Source organism: Loxodonta africana, chromosome 5 (assembly GCF_030014295.1).
Source record: "Loxodonta africana isolate mLoxAfr1 chromosome 5, mLoxAfr1.hap2, whole genome shotgun sequence".
NCBI lineage: Eukaryota > Metazoa > Chordata > Mammalia > Proboscidea > Elephantidae > Loxodonta > Loxodonta africana.
Genome location: NC_087346.1, coordinates 58490917 through 58513761, shown reverse-complemented (window position 1 = coordinate 58513761; position 22845 = coordinate 58490917). Strand labels below are relative to the sequence as shown.

The 22845-nt window shown below is 36.7% G+C and overlaps 1 protein-coding gene across 2 annotated transcripts in view; it reads left to right on the top strand.

Moving 5' to 3' along the window:
* GRID2 (glutamate ionotropic receptor delta type subunit 2) overlaps nt 1-22845 on the top strand; it is a 1644765-nt gene that overhangs the window by 1474347 nt on the left and 147573 nt on the right. For both annotated transcript variants that reach the window (XM_010594048.3, XM_003414078.4), the window contains one exon: nt 21299-21465. In XM_010594048.3, the coding sequence (XP_010592350.1) occupies nt 21299-21465 (167 nt within the window). The remainder of the gene's footprint in view (nt 1-21298; nt 21466-22845) is intronic.

Below are 22845 nucleotides of genomic sequence, written 5' to 3'. Positions count from 1 at the left end.
CTTTTCACATCCACCCGAATAGCTAAGGATTCCTTAAATGGTGCAAATGGTCAGTGCACTCAGCTATTAACCAAAAGGTTGAAAATTTGAGTTCACCCAGAGTTGTTCTGGAAGGAAAGCCTGGCAATCTGCTTTCAAAAAATCAGTCACTGAAAATCCTATGGAGCACAGTTCTTCTCTGACACACTTGGGGTCACCATGAGTTGGAATCAACTTGATAGCAACCAGTTTTGGTTAAACTAGCTAAAATTAAAAAGACTAAGAGCACCAAATATCGTCAAGGATGTGGAGCAGCTCTCACATATTAATGGTGTAAAAATCACTTTGGAAAACTGTTTGGCAGTTTCTTACTAAACATCTACCTTCCCTATAACCCAGCAATTCTAGTACTGGATATTTACCCAAGAGAGATGAAAACTTTTGTCTATAAGAGACTTGTACAATCAATATTTATAGATGTTTTAATCATAATATCGCCACACTAGAAGCAACCCAGATGTCCAAAAGCAGGGAATTGGGGGGAAAAAAAGTGGTATATTCAGACACCGCTACAAGAAATAATAAAGAATGAACTGTTGATGATACACACAATGATGTAGATATATCTCAAAAGCATTGTGTTGTTCAAAGGAAGCCAGAGACAGAAGAGTCCATATTGTTTGATCCCATTTATATGAAGTTGAAGAACCGACAAAACTAACATATGGTGATAGAAATCCGAACAGTGGTGTTTTACCGGGTTGAGGGTTGACTGGAAAAGGACAAAGAAACTTTCTGAGGAAATGTATCTTAATTGAGGTGGTGGATTCATAGTGTATACATTTTATGAAAACTCATTGAACTGTACACTTAAGATCTGTGTTTTTCATGGCTTGTAAATTTCACATTAATAAAAATACTACAAAGAGTTGTTATGTAGCCACACATATGATTTGCATTAAATCTAGCATACCCAGATGATAAGAATTGAAGACAGGTTATATACCTGCTCTAGCAAGTTCTTGGATTAGCTCTTCCCTACACATCATACTCTATCCTACCATAACTACTTAAATATCCTGGAGCATACCTCATTTTTATCCCTTATTCCTCATTCCTATTCCTTAGGTTTGCTTCCTTTCCTCATTCCCTACTCTTCAGAAATTGAAATGGCCACAATCACTGAGGGCCATTTTTAGCTAAGGCTTCCCTATACCAGGAATCCCTGGTGGTGTAGTGGTTAAGTGCTATGGCTGCTAACCAAAAGGTCAGCAGTTTGAATCCACGAGGAGCTCTTTGGAAACTCTATGGGGCAGTTCTACTCTGACCTGTAGGGTCGCTATGAGTCAAAATCAACTCGATGGCAATGAATTTGGTTTTGGTTTGGTCCCTGTATCACCAGTTCCAAGTGCTGAGGAAACTTTTGTATGCTGGTAGTTTCCAAAAGTTCATCCATCAGAAATACCAATGAATTGAATCTATGCAGAAGCAAACCAACCAAGACAGAGGTTTTCTTTGCCATATTTTTGAAGCTTCTGTGAAACTTGAAAAATACTTCTCATAAAATGCTGACTGGGATTTGTTCTTTTTAACAAGTGGCCAAAATTTCTTCTTTTGCTTTGCTCCTCTGTCTGTAAACCTTGTTAATAATAGAGAATTTTCTTTTCACTAATTCACTTTATATAATTTTATCCAAATTAATGTAAAAATCTCATTCTCCAGCCTCTTTGAAAAAATTCCTGTCCTTTTTTTGGGTAACCATATTATTATAAACTGGGCTGTTACATTACATCTTTATTTTCTTGCAGCTAGGCCAAGTAGTTGGTGTGATATTATATTGTGACAACTGATCATCATATAAATTCCTTTTTTAATGCTCATGTGTAATGTGTAATAGACTGTGAACTACCATCATCTTGAAATGTCATCATGTTTCCATAACATGACAGAGTAATAATGTGAGAATGGTGAATTCTGTAATTTAAAATCTGCCACAAGCAGTGAATGATATCAACACCAAGTCCTAGTCTAAAAGTTAGTTTACTAATTTTCCACTTCATTTTATAAGAAAATCTTCTCATTTTGTTTTTCAGGGAGGATTGCAGCATTACACAGGCAATTCTTTTTAGTATTAAGCTAGTCAAATGCTGAGTTTTTCTCTGAACCCTCATTTGAATGCTCTTCCTCAAAGCGGAAATTTAGTTAAAGTGTTGTCTGTATAGTCGGCCTAAGAAAAAATCTCTACCTTCAAGGTACTTTCAAAATAATTGGAGACTATAGTGCATACATACAAAATAGTTCATTGGAAATCCAAGGCCATATGGTTATATATAAAAAATGACTGTAACCTAAAAAAAAAAAATGATTCTAGGAGGGGGAAAATTCATATCCTTCCTTAGGAGCAATTATCATCTAATCTGTGATGTCTAATATGGCAGTCATGAGCACCATGTGGCTATTTTAATTTAAATTGATTAACATGAAATGAAATTTGAAATTCAGTTCCCTAGTCACATTAGCTACATTTCAACTGCTCAGTAGCCATATGTGGCTAGTGACTACCATTTGGAACAGTACGGATATAGAACATCACCCATATTGTAAAAAGATGTACTGAACAGCACTGTCTAGGTCATAGTTACACATTATGAGTCTTCTGGAGTTATGCTCTTCACAGAATGGGTTGAATTAATAGTAGTATCTTGCATACCTTTATCCTGACAGAACACTATGATCTGTTAACGTAGGGCAGAAATATTGATCTATCCAAAAATTCTGTTATTATTTGGCCCGTGTTATCCATGTTTGAGAATTGGAATATAGTGATTGTTGAATGAGTAGAAGTTCAATGTACAGTGGTCTTCGTGTTGCTGTTACATGAGTACATACAGAGTACAACAGGACCGTATAGGAGGGGCACTAACTCAAGCCTGGGGATAAAGGAGAACTTCCAGGAAAAAAAGGGACATCTGAACTGATTCCAGCTCTGAAAGGATTAATAGAAGCTGAAGAGGATAGGTCAGGATAAGACTGAGAGAAAGTAGTGGGCAGAAAAACATTCCTAGCAGAACTCAGTGAATATTTAAACATAAGGGAACAAGAAAGAACACAGCCATTTAAGTAACTGTTCGCATAAAGATAACAGTAAGTGCTGTTAATGCAGAAAGTAAGTGTGATTGCAGATAAAATTGAAAGTTGAGGTGTCTAATTTACTTTAGTGATGTAGTTTATTTTACCATATAATTTCAAAAGTAAACTTTCTACTTAATATTCTTTATGAATATGTACACACATGCAAATAGACAGAGTGATTAGGAAACGGAAGCATAGATGGACAAATGGCAAGACCTAACAATTTTAGCATAATTTTTGTGCATATTGGGCCTTTTCCCAGCCTCTGCCATTAAAATTTTGTTTTATCGTATTGTTCAGCTTAAAGTTAAGTGTGTGTCAATGGCCCTTCCTGCCTACATAGAAATAAATCTGTTATTAGACCAAAGCAATCTGAGTATGTAATTATGAATACCCTAATGGTTGCCGTTGAGTTGATTCCGACTCATAGTGACCCTAGAGGACAGAGAGTAAAACCACCCCATTAGGTTTCCAAGAAGTACTTGGTGGATTTGAACTGTTGACCTTTTGGTTAGCAGCCAAACTCTTAACCACTACGCCACCAGGGTTTCCATGAATAGCCTAGTAGTTCTGAATGTATAAATCAACACAGAACTCAAAAGCTAAGTATTGTTTTAGTGTGTATGTTAATGATGTCCTTTAAAAATTCTAAACATAAAAGAAAAATATTCAAGTTTTTATTTAGTATTTTTTACTGTACACCTAAAAATGGTGAATTTGACTTATGTTAAGTTAGACCTCAATAAACCTGACTTCTAAAAAAACTTCTTTAATTGCACAGTTACACGTATATATAATTTTCATGACTACATAAGTGTACCCACACGTGCCCTTTTTAGAACAAGAGTTTTACTTTTTGTTAGGCTTTTCCCCTTCTTTTCCTTCTCTCCACCTCTACCCGTATTTCTCTTACTCTCAAAATATTACCAATGGGTTACACTGTATTATTCCATATTTTTCTCTAAGTATTTCTAATAATATAATAATATGTAAACACATATACATGTGTATATGTACAATATTTCATAATTATTGGTTTTTAAAAATAGGATTCTATTATACATAACATCTTCACATTGCTTTTTTCTCATTTTACAAATACATCATGAAAATTCCTGCAAAGCACCTTGTGTAGCTCTCATAGATTCTTTTTAATAGTTTTAAAACTTTTATGTCATGAATTCATGACTATTCTCTGATAAGCATTGCCACTATTTCCAATTCGAAGTCACAATAAACAATGATACGCTGAGTATCTTTGTACATTCGTCTTAAATTTTGTTTCTGTTGGATTGATTCCTGGGAGTGTAATTGTTGAGCCAAAAGTGTGTGTGTGTGTGTCTTTCTAATAGATGTTGCCTTCAACAACTGTAATGACGTTTTCCCATTTCCACTAGCAATGTATAAAAATACACTTTTCCATGCAGCTCTACCAGCAACGGATGTTACATTTTGCCAGACCAATATATATAAAGCAATAATAGCTCACTGTTATTTTATTTCACACTCATTTTATCACTAGAAGGAGTATTTTTCATACACTTTTTAACAGTGTATTTTGACCTCTTTTGAATTGCCCCTTTAGGTGCATTATCTATTTTTTTTTTTTTTGCATCTGCTATTTTTTTCTAGTTAATTAGTTAGAGCAACTGTGTACTTACAGATACTAACTCATTGTCCCTTGCGTTCCAATTTTTTTCCAGATATACTTATCTTCTGTTGACCTTGTTTATAGTACTTTTTGCCATACACAAGCTGTTCTAAAAAGAAAAAAATATGTCTGCTTCATATATGTATACGGTGAAGTCTGTGAGAGCCAGAGCTTGGCAGGACTGCCTTGTTTTTCTGGGTCTCACAAGTTTTCCACCTTTGGCAGGGTGTAGTCGCCACGGCTTTCACAGGTTTTACTGTATTGCAAATTATGTATATATTATGTATATTCTTTCTGGATTTCATATGTAGTTTAAAAGTTCTTCCTTAAATATTATACATGCTCTCCTAGTTTTTCTTGCAGGGTTTTACTATTTTATTTTGAATTCTTTAGTCTAACTGGAAATTATTTTTATTTAACGTAAGAAAAGAGTCTGACTTTATTTTCTTCTATACAGATAGCTATTTATGCCAATGACAAAAATTAATAAGGTGATCAACTTTTTAGAGAGGATACAACTACACCAGACCAAAATATCTATGTGTGTATGTGTAATGAATAGGTGTACACGTGTTGTTACTTTAACAGAAAAACATAAAAAATAAAACATATTTGAAGCTATATATTATTCACTATTATTTTTGATACAAAATGCTATTATTTAAATAAAACAATAATAGGACTGGCTAACAGTGTCAATAATAACTGATAGTATTGTTTTAAACAAATAACAAGATAAAAATATAACAGTATTTTGTAATGTTTCTGTCCTCTGATATAGTTTTACTCTTTTTAAACTCTTCATCAGATATTTAAATTTTGTAGTCTACATGTATTCTTAAGACACATAAAATGTGTATTTTTAACGAACATAAATTCTTCTTTAAAAAGGAGAATGTAAGTACAACAGGTCTAGTTAAGAAAATATTAAATGTATTTAATAACAAATAACAATGGCATGTTCTTTCTGTTCCATATGACAGTAGGATATTTTCACTCTTTCTATATCCTTTTCCAATAATGCTTATCTGAATTGCCTGCAGCCTTTAGGACATCCATCTTTTTTTTTTTTATGTGGCAGTAAAAATGAATATAATCAAATGTAAAATTCACTTTGATTTGCAGCTCTGCTCTTATCAAGTCTACATTACACTGATTCTGGTGTCAGTCCAATGTGATCACATCAAGCTAAATATGCTCTTAACAAAAGCATTTGAGCATGGAATACCTATGAATTTAACTTATTAGAGACAGCAGCTTTAAGAAAAAAATTTCATTCACCTTGTAAGTACAGGCTTATTTTGGTAGATTAGTTGGACTTTTTTTCATTCATAAATTTATCATGTGGGTTAAATGTGTTTAAGATACCCATCATTTTTAAACACCCTAAAGCACATTGAATGTCTTCATAAGTTAAATTCTCTTTCTCAGAAGTGACTTGTAAAACTGATTCTGAATACCAGAGAAGTTACAGTTTTAGTAAACAAGTGAGAAAGTCCTGTAACTTTGCTGCCCTTTTGTGTTGATATATATATTGTTGTTAGGTGCCATTCAGTGGATTTTGACCCATAGCTACCCTGTGTGACAGAGTAGAACTGTCACATAGGGTTCTCTAGGCTATGATCTTCACAGAAGCTGATCACCAGGTCTTTCTCCCACAGAGCTGCTGGGAGGAATCAAACTCCCAACCTTTGGGTGAACAGCTAAGCACTTAACCATTCTGCCACCAGGGCAGAATATATATATTCTGAAGTAGTCTAATTTTTTAAAATAGGTGCTTTTTTCCCACCACTATCGAAGCTGTCAACTAACAGGTTCTTGCCAAGCAGACTAGTGAACTGAAGTCAGCCAAACACAGGGTTGGAAGAACAGAAAGTCTTATTCATAGTTTGCAAAATGGGAGGCAGACAGGGTCTTGTGACCTAAGGCTGCCAGCTCCCTGAACCAAGGCAAATTTGTTCCTTTTATAGGGAGTGACATACATAGGCATGAACAGTGAGGGGAGGATCGTCAGTTTTGTGATGTGTGTGCAGATTTAGTGAATGGGTTTTTTGCGCACAGCTCTAAAAATACTGCTCACAGCCCTAAAAAATGGTGACAGCTCTACTGCCACCCCAGGAAGGTCATATAGCAGGTAGATTCAGAGTCAGTGGGCCTGTGCCTTGGCCTCTTGCCAGGAGAGGAGAAGAAACCTAGGGATTTGACCAATCATGGTGAAGTGCTATAAAAGTTGTAACAAAAATGTAGCAAGAATAGACTTTTCTGAAAAACAACTATTATGGGATGGTTAATAACCCTTACTAACCCTTTCATGACTGCTTGCTTCACTATGAGTTTTTGTCACAACCTATACATAACATCAGACAACTTGATGCAGTCAGCCCATCCTTTTCTAGGCTCCTTATTATCTCTTCAAAGACCATCAAACAATTTTGAAGAAATAGCATTAAATTTCTGCTTTACTGTAATCCTTTTCTTCATTGTCATCCTCAACATATTTCCAAGTTAGAGAAGGGCATTCTTCTTGTCCCACATGTTGAAAATGTGATTGTATGGCAGACCAACATTTTAAGAATTAACAGCTATCTTGGAGGCACATGTCTACAGAGGCTATATCCTTCCATTTCTATTAAGTAAAAAAATCTTATTAAATGCTTCTGCACGTTTTGAAGAAACCGAGAAAGTGACCAAAATTTTTAATTGTGAAAGCCTCAATATCACAGGTAAGCAAAAGCCCCATTTTAGCAGAGTTGTATACAGGTGTAAAGAACACTTTAGGTGTAAAATATTTTCTTTTTTTAGTAACAAATTTTTAGACTGAGTGGAATTAGCCATAATGTTCATTTACAATGTCTGCAGAATATGTAAATAGATAATCAAAGTACAGTTTGTATTTGGACAAGGTATCAATAGACATGTTTTATGTTTTCTAAGATTTTATTAAAATCTTCATAGAAATCAAGATGATTTGAAACTCCATTTTTCAAATCAAAGGGCTTAAGAACTAGGGAGAACATTTATTTGTTTATTGTTATTATTTGACACGTAATTTTATTGTAGAAAACATGATCATTGGTATGATCTGAAAGAGTTAGCTTAAGACTGTAAGGGGCCAACAAATCTGCTACTGAAACTTCCCACTTTTTTTGGTCCATGTTGTTGTTAGGTGTTGTCTTAGTTATCTAGTGCTGCTATGACAGAAATACCAAGAGTGTATGGCTTTAACAAAGAGAAGATTATTCTCTTGCTGTCTAGGAGGCTAGAAGTACGAATTCAGGGCGTCAGCTTCAGGGGAAGGCTTTCTCTCTCTGTGGACTCTGGAGGAAAGTCCTTGTCATCAATCTTCCCCTGGTCTAGGAGATTCTTAGGCACAGAGACCCTGGGTCCTAAGGACCGAAGGACATGCTCTGCTCCCAGTGCTGCTTTCTTGGTGGTGCGAGCCACCTGCCGCCCTTGCTTCTCTCTTTTATATCTCAAAAGAGATTGGCTTAACACACAGCCTAATCTTGTAGACTGAATCCTGCCTCGTTAACATAACTGCCTCTATTCCTGCCTCATTAACATCATAGAGGTAGAATTTACAACACATAGGAAAATCACATCAGATGACAAAATGGTGAACAATCACATAATACTGGGAATCATGACCTAGCCAAGTTAACACCCATTTTGAGGGGACACAGTTCAACCCATAGCATTCCACATTTTGGCCCACCAAAATTCATATCCTTGCCACATGTAAAACACATTCACGCCATCTGTGAAATCTCAAATACAAGTTATCTGCTTCCAAAGTACAATGGTGGAATGGGCAAAACCTAGACATTTCCACTACAAATGGGAGAAATTGGAGGGAAAGAAGAGATAACAGGCACCAAGCCAGTCAGCAGAACACATTACATCAGCTCTCAAGGCCTGAAAATAATCTTCTGTTCTCTGAGACCATTTAGACAATAGCCCTGCTCTCCAAATTCTAGGTATTGGCCACATTCTCAGGATTCTGAGTGGAGGTCCCTCTGCCTTGGGCTTCAGCTCCACCTTCTAGGCCCACTGGAACAGCATCATTGCTCCCTCACATTTGGGCAGCCCTTTTTATTATCCTAGTCCATCTGAGTGGTGACTCCACCCTTTGAGACCCCAGAGGTCACGGCAGTACCATTGGAGATTGAGGCAGCTCTGCTTTCTGTGTTCCTTGTCACTTCAGCTTCTGCTTCTTGGATCCTTGGCCTCTCGGCCCCTCAGGCCTCACCACCTGCATCTGCCCTGCTGGGGCAAGTGTTCCAAAGCTCTTTAGCTCCACTGATAAGTACCTGTAAGTACCCTCACTCCACCAGTAAACTTCGGCCATAAGGCACTCAGCTCTCTTACTCTGTGGGTCAGCTCCAGCACTGTCCCCCACTGGTCTCCTGATTCTGCTGCTGCTGTTTCTCTGAGGCTGCTCCTCACCAGTCTGCACTGTCTCCAGTGTTAATAGCTCTTCTCACTTCCTTCTGAGTCCTCACCAGAATTGTCTTTGGCATCTATAATTTCACCAACAGTTTCTTCAAGGCAACCTAGGCTTTTACTATTAGGCACTTTAAAACTTTTCGAGACTCTACCCGTTGACAGTTTCAAAACATCTTTCACATTTTAGATTCTGTTAGAGCAGCACCCCACTCTCATTACCAAATTCTGTCTTAGTTATCTAGTGCTGCTAAAACAGAAATACCGCAAGTGGATGGCTTTAACAAACAGAAATTTATTCTCTCACAGTTTAGGAGGCTAGAAGTCTGGATTCAGGATGCCAGCTCCAGGGCAGGCTTTCTCTCTCTGTCAGCTCTGGAGGAAGGTCCTTGTCATCAGTCTTTCCCTGGTCTAGGAGATTCTCAGGCACTGGGACCCCAGGTCCAAAGGACCCACTCTGCTCCTGGTACGGCTTTCTTGGTAGTATGAGGTTCCCTGTCTCTCTGCTTGCTTCTTTTGTGTCTCAAAAGAGATTGGCTTAAAGCACAACCTAATCTTGTACTTTGAGTCCTGCCTCATCAACATAACTGCTTATAATCCTGCCTTATTAACATCACAGAGATAGAATTTATAATACATAGGAAAATCACATCAGATGACAAAATGGCAGACAGTCACGTAATGCAGAGAATCATGGTCTAGTCAAGTTGACACTCATTTTGGGGGGACACAATTCAATCCATAACAGGTGTTGTGGAATTGGTTCTGACTCATAGCAACCTTATCTACAACAGGAGACAGTGCCCGGTCCTGAGCCATCCTCATAATTATTACTGTGTTTGACAACTTTGGACATGCTGTCAGGAGGGATCAGTCTCTGAAGAAGGACATCATCCTTGGTAAAGTACAGAGTCAGTGGAAAAGAGGAAGACCCTCAATGAGGTGGATTAACACAGTAGCTGCAACAATGGGCTCAAGCATAATGATTGTGAACATGGCACAGGGCTTGGCAGTGTTTTGTTCTGTGGTACATAGGGTCACTATGAGTCAGAACCGATTTGACAGCACCTAACAACAACAACATATTTGAGCCCATTGTTGCAGCCACTGTGTCACTATATCTCATTGATGGTGTTCCTCTTTTTCACTGACCCTCTACTTTACCAAGCATGATGTCCTTCTCCAGGGACCAATCCCTCCTGATAAAATGCCCAAAGTATATGAGATGAACTCTTGCCATTCTCACTTCTAAGGAGCATTCTGGCTGTACTTCTTCCAAGACAGGTTTGTTTGTTCTTCTGGCAGTCCATGGTATATTCAATATTTTTCTCTAGCACCATAATTCAAATGCATCAATTCTTCTTTTATCTTCCTTATTCATTGTCCAGGTTTTGCAAGCATATGAGGTTATTGAAAATACCATGGCTTGGGTCAGGCACACCTTAGTCCTCAAAGCAACACCTTTGCTTTTTAACACTTCAAAGAGGTCTTTTGCAGCAGATTGCCTCAATGCAGTAGGTCATTTGATTTCTTGACTGCTAGGTCCATGGGCATTGATTGAGGATACAAATAGAATGAAATTGTTGACACCTTCAATATTTTCTGTTTATCATGATGTTTGTTGTGAGGCTTTCTGTTTTCTTTATGTTGAGGTGTGATCCAGATTGAAAGCTGCAGTCTTTGATCTTCATCTTTCATCTTTATCTTGTTACCTATAAGACATTTGATTTGAAATCTCTGAATCAGGAAATGTAACCTTACTCACTTTCATAGAGCAATTGAGAGAACAATATGCAAATGCCTGTTTGTTACTGTGGTATACCCAAACTCACTCAGCGGCCGTTATTTTCAACTGAGTGTTGGTATCTTTTTGGAAGACAAAAAAAAAAAAAAAAGAAAGAAAGAAACCTTTGGATTTTGTGAGATTCAGTCTTCATGTATCCTTTTACATTCTCTACTCCATCACACTTAATTCCTGTTTCTTTCCTCCATGTTGTGAAGTATGCCCTGTTTTTGTTATTTACTTCCATAATTCAGTTATATGTGTCCTTCCATCTGTCATTAAAATAATACAGTCATTTTGCTTTCTTTTTCAGTGATGTCTGGGGTCATGCTGGCATTGGTATTATAACCATTGCCATTTTCATTATCTCAGTTCTTAGAAAGGATTATCACAGTGTTTACTATGTTAAAAATTAAATTATCATTATCTAAATAATGATATCTGGTGCCACAGTGGTTAAGAACTCGGCTGCCAACCAGAAGGTCGACAGTTCAAATCCACCAGCTGCTCCTTGGAAACCCTATGGGCCAGTTCTACTCTGTCCTATAGGGTCGCTATCAGTTGGAATAGACTCAACTTGGCAATGGGTTTGTTTTTTTTTTTTAATGCAAACTACAGTAGCTAATCTGCAGGCAAAATCAAAGAACAACTGTTAAAACACACAATTACAACACACAAGTTACACACCAAATCTCAAAACTCACAGTGATGCATCAGTAAACCAAAAGAAAAAGGAAAAACATTGCTGTCAAGTCAGTTTGGACTCATGGCTGTAATCTTTACAGAAGCAGATCACCAGGCCTTTCTTCTGCAGTTGGTACTGAGTGGGTTTGAACTGTCAACTTTTCAATTAACAGCAGAGCGCAAACTGTTCATACCACCAGGAACCTCAGTGGGTCAATAGCTGATCCTTTATTGTGAGAAGTAGCGTATCATGGTTGAAAATATCAGCTGTTTGGTGGCGGGTTGCTGGGGGGCATTTACACTGACAGTGACTGCAGAAAGCAGATTATCTAGCCCATAAAAACAGCCATCTGATCACAGGAGAGGGTCCCAGACAGAGCTGGAGAAAAATGTAGAACAAAAATTCTAACTCACAAAAAAAGACCAGAATTACTGGCCTGACAGAGACTGGAGAAACCCTGAGGGTATGGCCCTGGGACACCCTTTTATCTCAGTAATGAAGTAACTCCTGAGGTTCACCCTTCAGCCAAAGATTAGACAGGCCCATGAAACAAAACGAGACTAAAGGGGCACACCAGGCCAGGGGCAAGGACTAGAAGGCAGGAGAAGACAGGAAAGCTGGTATTAGGGAACCCAAGGTCAAGAAGGGAGAGTATTGACATGTTGTGGGTTGTTAACCAATGTCACGAAACAATATATGTACTAACCTTTTAATGAGAAACTAGTTTGTTCTATAAAACTTCATCTAAAGTACAATAAAAAAAAATTCCATCTGACACAAAAACAGTGGTATTTTCAACCCTTAGTTATTAGCCATCGTACGGGTTTTGTACCTTTTCCCAAATCTTCTGCATCCATCACCAAAAACCTGGACTTTTCATGTCTGAGGAAACCTCCCCATGACAATGCACTTTCAATGCTGTAACTGGGACATCCCAGGCAAACCCGGACAGTTGCCACTCTCATTCTTCCATCTGAGTTTGCAGGACATTTATGACCATTTTCTCCTTCAATATATCTATTCAGCTTCTTGGTTGAGAAATTGGGGCTTGTTTATTTGTAGACAGATAGATTTTTTTTTTTTTTTTTTAGACTCACACTTGAATCTGATTCTATGCTGTTTTTTTTCCTGATAAAATTGTAATCTTATTATTCCCACAAGGCTATTTCCCTGAAAGGTGTTCTACTTCATCTTTTCATCTCTGATTGTGAGGCCCACTGTTACGGTTTTTATTTTGCTTTGTCAGTTCATGAGGACTCAGATCCGGTTGTTGGATTATTTTAGGTATTAGCAGTCTTGCTAATGGTAGAAGGTAAAATTTCCTCTCTTTCTGTGGACCAGCAGTCTAGAAGAAGGTGAGTTACAAATCCAGCAGGCAATTGGAAGAAGCCGTGGGTTCTTCAGTCTTCTGGTCTATCCCAGACTTCAGGTCTGGGAAATCTCTGTCCATTTTGTCCATTCAACTTCTTCCTTGCCAATTTAAAAGTGACAGAATAGGCATATTCATGGGTAAGAAGACAGGAGTCCACAATTCTCTGTGAATCAAACACTCCCAAACTTAATTTCTTCATGACCTTCTCCAGAGATTCCACTGGTTTTGTCAAGCACTCACCCACCAACTCTTTCCCCTATACAATCACCCTGAATCCCAGGTCTTACTAGACTTCTGTCTTCCAGATTCTAACAGCCATTTGCCTCAAGAGAGAGTTGTAGCTGGAGGTGAAGGAAGCTGTGTTCGGTTTTCCATATTACCAGAATGCTTAAAAAAAAAATTTTTTTTTTTTTAATATTTAGTATTTCAATAACCTCAAAAAAGAGAGGCAAGAGATAAGATTTAGAGGCAGGCAAACTGCACCTTTTCTGTGTTACAAATAAAGTTTTTTTTTTTTAATAAATTGATATTGATTTATTTTCAACACATTCATATCTTAAGAAAATGTGTGCCCTGTGCTGACGACCTCAGAGCACAGATTTGAATTTCAACATAATACCAGATAAAATATGGTGAACCAGCAATTAAGGCAGCAGTAAACAAAACCATATATATTTTTTAAATCAGTCCTAAGCACTAAAATATGGACTTGATCATGATTTATTGGGCTGTATAAGTTCAGAAGAGTTGATGAATTATGCTAAATTATTAATTTGCCCAAAGTGGGAGAGGTCACCACCTAAAACCATGTCATAAATATTAATGCCATCCCATTTTAAGGACTTATGTGGGCAATGAATTGTAAGGACCTCTATAGATCGATTCTAGGCTGGCCATAACTCTTTGTGCCTGTAATTCACCATCACATTATCCATCAGTGACCATCAGTTAACATTTTAAAAACATTATCAGCTTAGTGCACAAGCTTAGAATTTGTCTGCCACATTGTTCTCAGACCTGTTGATTTTTATTGGTAAGCAAAAATAATAGATTTACAATATACAGCCTTTATTTTAATTTTAACAATCTCTGCTTTGGTTTCAATTCTGAAAGTCAGAAATGCTAATATAGCAATGCTTACAAAATCAAGAGAACTGAGGGGTTCAGAATCACATAAACCAGATATTCATTTCAATGATTTTGACAAATAAGCAATCTTTTTCAAAAAGCTCAATTCTTATTTATCTTAATGCTGTAATCATGTGGCTTTAAGGAAGTTACCTTGTTTTCAGAGTGCTTGACACATTCTAGTTGCGTTGTATGTATTTGATGAATGTTATTTCTCCAGCTAGATAGGCTATGCCTGAAAGCAAGGGCCACCATGATTAATGCATTTTTACGATCCCATGGCAAATATCTTCCAGGAATTTATCTTTAGTGTAGTGGAAAAACCACAGAACTTGGCCTTGAGCTCAAGTTCCAAATCTGCCACTAGTAATTGGTATGACTTTGAGCAAGTTACATTATCTCATCTGTGAATTAGATATCATGATATAAGCTGCCTCACAGTGTCATAAAGAACAAATGAAATTATATGTGAAAGTCATTTCTAAGAGTTAAAAATGCTTCTTAAGTGTTAGAGAAGCCCTGGCGGCACAGTAGTTAAGAGCTTAGGCTGCTAACTAAAAAGTCAGCAGTTCAAATCCACCAGCAGCTACTTGGAAACTCTACGAGCCATTTCTACTCTGTCCTAGAGGGTTGAAATGAGTCAGAGTGGACTTGATAGCAATAGGTATTATCATAAAGAAGAGAAGAAGGAGAAGAGAGAATGTTACTTCTTCAGGGAGGGGAAATCTTATCTTGCTCTTTGGTTTAAAAGTCAGCTGTCTGTAATTGTTCCCACTGAATTTTTTTTTTTTTAATAAAAAAGAATCATTGCTTTTTGTCTCTCTGTAGCTGCAGGTTTTGAAGGAGGCTTTAAGGAACTTTCTATATTAAAGATTTGTGTGAGGAGGAATAAAGTTCTTCCAATTAAAACCAAAGTCAGTGGGATTAGAGGTAGTGGTAAGTCTCTTTGGTTGTGGCATGAGCTTTTGCAGTTATTACAGGAGACTACTGCCTAACGAAAAGGAAAGTGCTTTCAGCATTAGGTCATGATGAAGATGTCAGAACATGGGCATACAAAACAAAACCAGCTAAGGGGAATGAAGTAAAATGTGCCATAATTCATAACGTGGTGAGGAGCACAGGTGCAGGTTATGAAAATAATTTTCCCGTTCTTCACTCTACTTGGCAAGAAATGCAAATATTTGAGAAAAAAACATTAAATGTTTATAGTTCTTCACCTGACAGATGGAAAAATTGTACAAAGATAGTAGGTTGAAAGAGTGTGCATGAACAGGAAATGGCCTCCAAAGGGCATCTATGTTTGATCAGTTAGGCACTATAGATAAGGAACTTAAATATTTGGAGTTTTCTGTTACAACTATTTCAGTTACCAGAATATTTGAGCAGGATGTTCTGATTCCACTCAATGAAAATTTCCCCTTCCTTTAAATTGTCTTAACACTTTGAGCTTTTCTTAAGGCACTTACCATATTCAGCCATGTACTCTCATAGTAACTTAGTGCTTCACTTATCTCCACTATTAGGTTGCAAGTAACTTCAGGGCAAGGACTCAAGACTCTCCTACACACTTACCATCAGAATCTTGAAATTATCATATTATGCAATGAAAATTATTGTATAATAATTGTTAGTAAAATTGAATTTAAAGAAAGACTACTGTAGAAATGGCATAGAAATGGAAGCAAACCTAGCTCCTACTGTTATCTTATCAAGAGTGAGAAATTCATCAGAGTGTGTTGGCATCACATGCACTACTGTGAGGACACAGTTGCTGAGCGTCAGTAGCTACCAACATCCACCAATCACCACAGCATCCTAGTATCTCTACTTTGAGAACCAGAGATTGATAAACATTGGCGGTAGATGCCATTTTGTATTCTTTTCCTTTCCTCACAACTGAGGTCTGGAGTATGTTGAAGTGGAGCTCCCAGATATGCTTTTGTCTTCTGTTTAAACTAGTGTGAAGCATTCTGCTGGCATGAACTCCACTGGTAAATAAATCAATGGCATGCAGTTCAGTTGCCTATCAAACATGACCTCAAGAACAAGGACAAGTTGAAAATTTTTAAGTAACATTCATCACCCCATCAGATGGATTGAAAATTTTCTAGGCCACCCCTCAATGATTATTCTGTTGAAAAGTGACTTTAGGTTTTATTGATGAGAATTTTCTAGAGAGCTTTAATTTGATGGTTAAAACCCATCCAAAGGACAGAGATGGTATGCTGTAGTAGATGAAAAAGGCCAGGGATATTTTTAAAAGCTAAAATAATTGAGGTTACTATGCAGCATTTCATTGGCATTGCTATAGACTATAATCATACTGTTTTAATGATTCTCTTTTGTAAAATGCATTCATAATGCTTTGTAACATTAGAATAGCTAGAATCATGTGTACAACGGCAATGATAATGTTACCATATATTTAAATAGAACTCTACAGTTCACAAAGCTGTAACAGCAATGCTGGAACACTCTTTGAACAGCAAAGCAATATGTCTCCCACTGGGAAGATCCCTTGAGGGCGATGAAAAAACTGCAAGGGGATCCAGGAGGCCAGGGCAGCTGTTTAAAACAGAAAAAAATAGAAAAATCAAAGTAGGTTGCTAGAGGAGGCTTCAAGGTTGCTTCTATCTGACTGGTACTCATAAGTTTGGACCCAGGAAGCTAAAAGCAGAAGTGAAAGTTGCTAATTAGTGCAAAGGGTCCAAAAAAGAGAGAGAGAACTAGGAGATAAACCTGTGAGTAAGAGTAGCCAATGTAGAACAGACTCAGTCCAGCACAACTAGATGGTGCCCAGCTATCACTACTGACTGCTCTGACAGGAATCACAGTAGAGGGTCCCGGACAGACCTGGAGAAAAATGTAGAACAAAATCCTAACTCAAAAAGAAAGACCAGCTAGCCGAATGGACACAAAAATAGAGTGGAGAGGAGTGTGCTGTCTCATTAGGGGGAGAGTAACTAGGAGTATATAGCAAGGTGTATATAAATTTTTGTATGAGAGACTGACAATCTGTAAACTTTCACTTAAAGCACAACAAAAATTAAAAAAAAAAAAAAAAGACCAGACTTACTGGCCTGACAGAGACTGGAGAAACACAGAGAGTATGGCCCCCAGACACCCTATCAGCTCAGTAATGAAGTCATGCCTGAGGTTCACCCTTCAGCCAAAGATTAGCCAGGCCCACAAAACAAAACAAGACTAAAGGGACACACCAGCCCTAGGGCAAGGATTAGAAGGCAGGAGGGGACAGGAAAGCTGGTAATAGGGAACCTAAGTTTGAGAAGGGAGAGTGTGGACATGTTGTTAACCAATGTCATAAAACAATACATGTACTAACTGTTTAATGAGAAAATAGTTTGTTCTGTAAACCTTCATCTAAAGTACAATTAAAAAAAAAAGAGTAGCCAATGTAGAAGAAACCTAACCATGTATCTTCCCTACTGCATCACTATCAACACTTCAGGAAGCTATGACAGTTTTTATGATTACATGTATACATTGTCTCACGTATTAACATGGTTAGATTCCAAAGGCCAGGTCCTTATGCAAAATTGTTGTTATGCAGAAATGGAGGATGAACACATCAGATCACAAAATGGAGGATGACTATATCATTACATAACTGTCAAGTTACATCATTATATAACTGCAAGGTTACATCATTACATAACTGCCAGTTTACATCATTACATAAATGCCAAACCACCAAGAATCATGACCCAGCCAAGTTGACACATGGCCTTAACCATCAAAGCCAACATCTTGCCTCACATCTCAGCATTTGTTACTGCAGACATATGTCGTTAATGTGGAAAATAGAGAGTAGATTTTTCACTATTGTTGTACATGGCGATATGTCAAATAATGAGATAGCCGATAAGTTTGGAGAATGTGTATAAACTGTATAATTATGTTTGAAAAATTGTTCCTGATTATATTGCTCATTTTTGTGTCACCAGCAACAGTACTATTCAAAAATCAGTATACATAAGCATCAACTCTCAAGATTGCTAAAATGCACGTTCCCATGCCCCAAGCACCAAACATTCCAATTCATTAGTTTTGGGGTTGAATCTGGAATCTATATTTTTTAACAAAAGAATCCCCTGTTAATTCTGATGCTGGAGGTCTTAGCATCATGTTATAAGAGGAGCACTGACATAACAGTGCCCAGTGCACAGTAGACCCTCATAGGTTTGTACACTAGACACACATGAGTATTAATTGCATTGAATGATTACTTCAGGGAAAGAACTTTTATCTCTATTTCAATACCTTATGCTTTGGTCTGGTTCTTTTTGCATTATATTTAATTTATTATATTAAAGGAATTTATTTTGTGTAGGGTATAAAATAGTGCTTTAATATTGACCTTTTTGAAATAATCACTTGTCTCAGTGTCTTTTATTGAATATGTCGTATTTGCCACGCTGACTTCAGTTACTGTCTTTGTAGTAGATATAGTTGGTGTGAAACCTGTGAGAGCCAGAACTCTACAGGACTGCCTTGTTTTTCCAGGTCTCGCAAGTTTTCCACCTTTGACAGGGTGCAGTCTTACCACTTTTCTATCACTCTCTATTAGTGGAAAATATTTGAGTTTTCCTTCTCTGACAAGTTTCCGCCTTACACAGGTTCCAACTTTTGCAGGTTTTACTGTATGTTTATGAGTGTGTAGGCTTTTTTTCTGTTCTACTGATTTTCTATTCTTACACAAGTTCCATGCTGTTTTATTTTTAAGCTTTGGAACATGGGTCACTACCTGGTACTCTAAGTTTCCAATCATGACTTTTCATCTTCAGAATCTCTTTGCTATTCTCACCTGCTTTTATTCCAATTAAATTTGCAAAGATTTTAATAAACCCTAAAACATCATTTGGGTATTTTATTTATAATTGGATTAAATATCAAACAATCTGAGGTAAACTGATATTATTTTTACAATTATGCATCCATCCATTTTGTCTTATCCAGAAACATTTTCAAGTCTTCTTCAGCCTAGTGTTGAGGCTTTCTTCATATAGTTCCTACTCGTGTTCTGTTAAATTTATCCCTAGATATTTACATTTAGTGTAAATGGATATTTTTCCTCAAACAACTTATCTGTTATTGATTTATTAATATAAAATATTTTGATGTATATATGTATATATATATATATACATAATCAATCGTTGATGCCTCTATTTTTCTAATATATTTTCATTTGATTCTTTTGGGCTTCATAAATATGTCATCAAATAATGATAATCCTGTCTCTACCTAATGATTATTTTTAACAAATAAATTGAAACAGATTTTTGTTTTCTGCCTTATTGCTTATGCTAAAATTTCCACAATCATGTTAATTTTTGGGGGTAATAAACCAAAAAAAAAAAAAACCCCTTGCCATTGAGTCAATTCTGACTCATAGAGACCCTATAGGACAGGGTAGAACTGCCCCATACAGTTTCCAAGGAGTGCCTGGTGGACTCAAACTGCTAAATCTTTTGGTTAGTAGCCATAGCTCTTAACCACTACACCACCAGGGTTTCTTTTGGGGGTAATAGTAATCATCAATTCTTAACTTTAATAATAATTAATAGTAATGCCATCAGAGTTTCAGCTTCTACTTGTTTGCTGCATGTATAATATAGTTATTGTTTACCTCTTTAAAAGGATTTTTTCATAGATAGATAGCTAGATAATGGTTTTAAATATTAATGAAGGATCTTTTTTTTAAATAAAGACTCATTTGTAAGATGTATTATCCTAGTAAGCATTCTAATACTGAACCAGAGTTTCCTTTCACTGTTTAGTAATGATAGACTATTCTTTTAACATACCTTTAAAATCAGTTTGCTGATTTTGAGAGATTTTTGTATGCTTATCCAATTTAGTATCAAAGTTATTTTAGCGTTTTCATCGTACTAGAGAAATTTCTTTCTACTTCTTAGGAAAATTGATAATTTCTCTTTTCCCATAGAATTATCTAAGTTAATGATACTTTAATTTTGTTACTATAGAATCATTCATAATATTCTTTTTATGTATTTCTGAATGTAATTTATTCCATTTCTAGTTTCTGATTATCTGCATTTACATGTAAACAAAACTTTTGGATTTAATTATTAGTTCTGCTTATTTAACAAACCCATAATTTCTATTTTTATCTTTAATGATTTTCTAGATAAACCTTATTAAGATGCTTAGGATATTGCATTTTACTTTATAGTTGGTAAATTTGTGCCTTAGGATGTAAGTGATTATTTAGGGGAAAAAGATAATCACTAAAAAATGTTGCACAGACTCAAAGGAAAGTTTCATTCCTAAATAATGATGAAAAGAGGTTGTGGAGTTATTTTTGTCCTCATCACAATGCTCACCATGGGAGTTTCTTTTAAATCCAACTATGAGATTACCAGAGGCCACAGCTGGCAACAGACTAAATCAGAAGGACATAAGACAGGAAATACAGCTTGCCATCAAAGGAGTATTACTCATTTCTCTTCAGTTTGAGTTGTATTGCAGTATTCATTTACAGTATAGGTCAGGTAGAAGAAGCCTGCCTCACGTAGAAGCTTTGTAACCCAAAGGAGGCAATATTTCTTGTAACAACTGCAAAGACAAGCTTCCTTGACCCCCAAAAGGGACAGACCCAGTTACAAAAATCACTGTACTCATCTTTGTTCTCCTATTTCAGATGACATTTCCAACTCAAGGGTCGTTTTTACTATAAACAATGTTGTCTAGTAGCATAGGTAACATTCCACTTTTCCAGGAGAACAGAGCTATAAATTCACCAAAGGCCCAATGCTCATTCAGAATAAAAGAGTTTTGTTAGACACGTATGTCTCATTATTTTTTGAACAATTAAATGTATGCCACTGTAATATTTATTTCCCTATACATAACTTGGAAACCCTTGTGGAGTAGTGGTTAAGTGCTACGGCTGCTAACCAAAAGGTCAGCAGTTTGAATCCACCAGGTGCTCCTTGGAAACTCTATGGGGGCAGTTCTACTCTGTCCTATAGGATCACTACGAGTCAGAATCAACTTGATGGCAATGGTTTTGGTTTATACATGACTTAAATTTCCAACCTTAAATCCTGTTTTCTCCCTTTGTTTTCCTTTTTTTCACAGGTAAAATTTGGAAATTATGCTTTTGTATGGGATGCAGCTGTACTGGAATATGTGGCTATCAATGACCCAGATTGTTCCTTTTACACCATTGGGAATACTGTTGCTGATCGGGGATATGGAATTGCATTGCAACATGGCAGTCCTTACCGGGATGTTTTTTCACAAAGGTAAGATTTGTGTATGGCCTATATAAGGATAGAGGGAATTTCAATAAAGAAAATCTACTTGGCTACCCAATCTGGTTTATTACTTTTTGTTTTCTCAGTTTGGAGAAGCATTTTCATTTTCAACAACCAAAAAAAAAAAAGAGTAGCTGTGAGTAGTTGATCAATAAGACATTCATTTCCTAAAGGATGTACTGAATTCTTATGGTTACAGAACAGACTGCTTCCTCATAAAGGGAAAAAGATTTTTGCTTGAGTTAGGAAAGATTAATTTATTTCTAGGAACGCCAAAGCATAAAATAAACTTGAGGACCAAGCTAAAGCCCTGCGATACTGAACTACAGATAAAGCTGTTTCCATCTGAATTTTGCAAGGAAAAGGGTAAGAATTTTAGCCTCTTACTTGATGGCAAAGTGGACATGAGACTTTGTCATGGAAACCAGATTATTAAGAAATTATACCCATCCCCAACTCAGAATTTTTTTTTTATTTTATTATTACAAGAGAGTTCTTTAAGAAAGAAGTTTTTGAAATTTACATATTAAATTAACAATGTATATGAAAGGCTTGGGCATTGAAAGGAACTCACCAAGATCTTTGGTTCGTACTACCTACTACCAAACAAGCTTGATCTGGTATCTCCCCATTGGAAGTATACAATTTGACGTTGTACATTTGTTATTTCCTAAATATTCTTCTATCTATTCTGTAAAATCTAAAACCAGGCCAAGAGGGCAGTTCTAGATAGCAACAAGTTTTCGAATTTCAAAGCATTTGAGTTTTATTTCTCCATATTTTAGCATAACAAAGAGCCTGGAATTTTCTGTTAAAAAAAAAAAAAGTCAGTAGTCCAGAATTTATGTCATAGCTCTTCCATTAGCTAACTATAAAATCTAGGCCTTTTTTCTTATCTGTAAAATGAGAAAGTTAAGTAAACTCTAAGGCTCCAGGTTAGCTTGTCTTTGCAGCAAACAACCCCAATGTCTCAATGGTTTAAAAAAAATTCTTATTCATGAAACATGAGGGCTGTGCATTGGCTATGTTCTTCTGTGGGTCAACTGCAGGTCGGCTGTGTGCATCTCCTCACTCATGGGCCCAAGCTGAAGAAAGAGCTGGGACATGCTCTTCTCACTGCAGAATGGTCGCCAAAGAGGCTGATAAAAAGTCACAGTGCCTCTTGCACGTCTGTTTGGATGTGGCATCTGTCATATATACTAACAGATCACTAGCCAAGGAAAGTCACATGCCCAAGCCCAAAATCTGTAGGCTGGTTTAGTGTACTCCACCTAAAGAAAGGAGGGAGCACATGGTAGTGAACAATAATACAATCTAGCACTGGTCCCTTATCGCTCTAAAACATTCTAAGTAGAAACCAAAATTTAA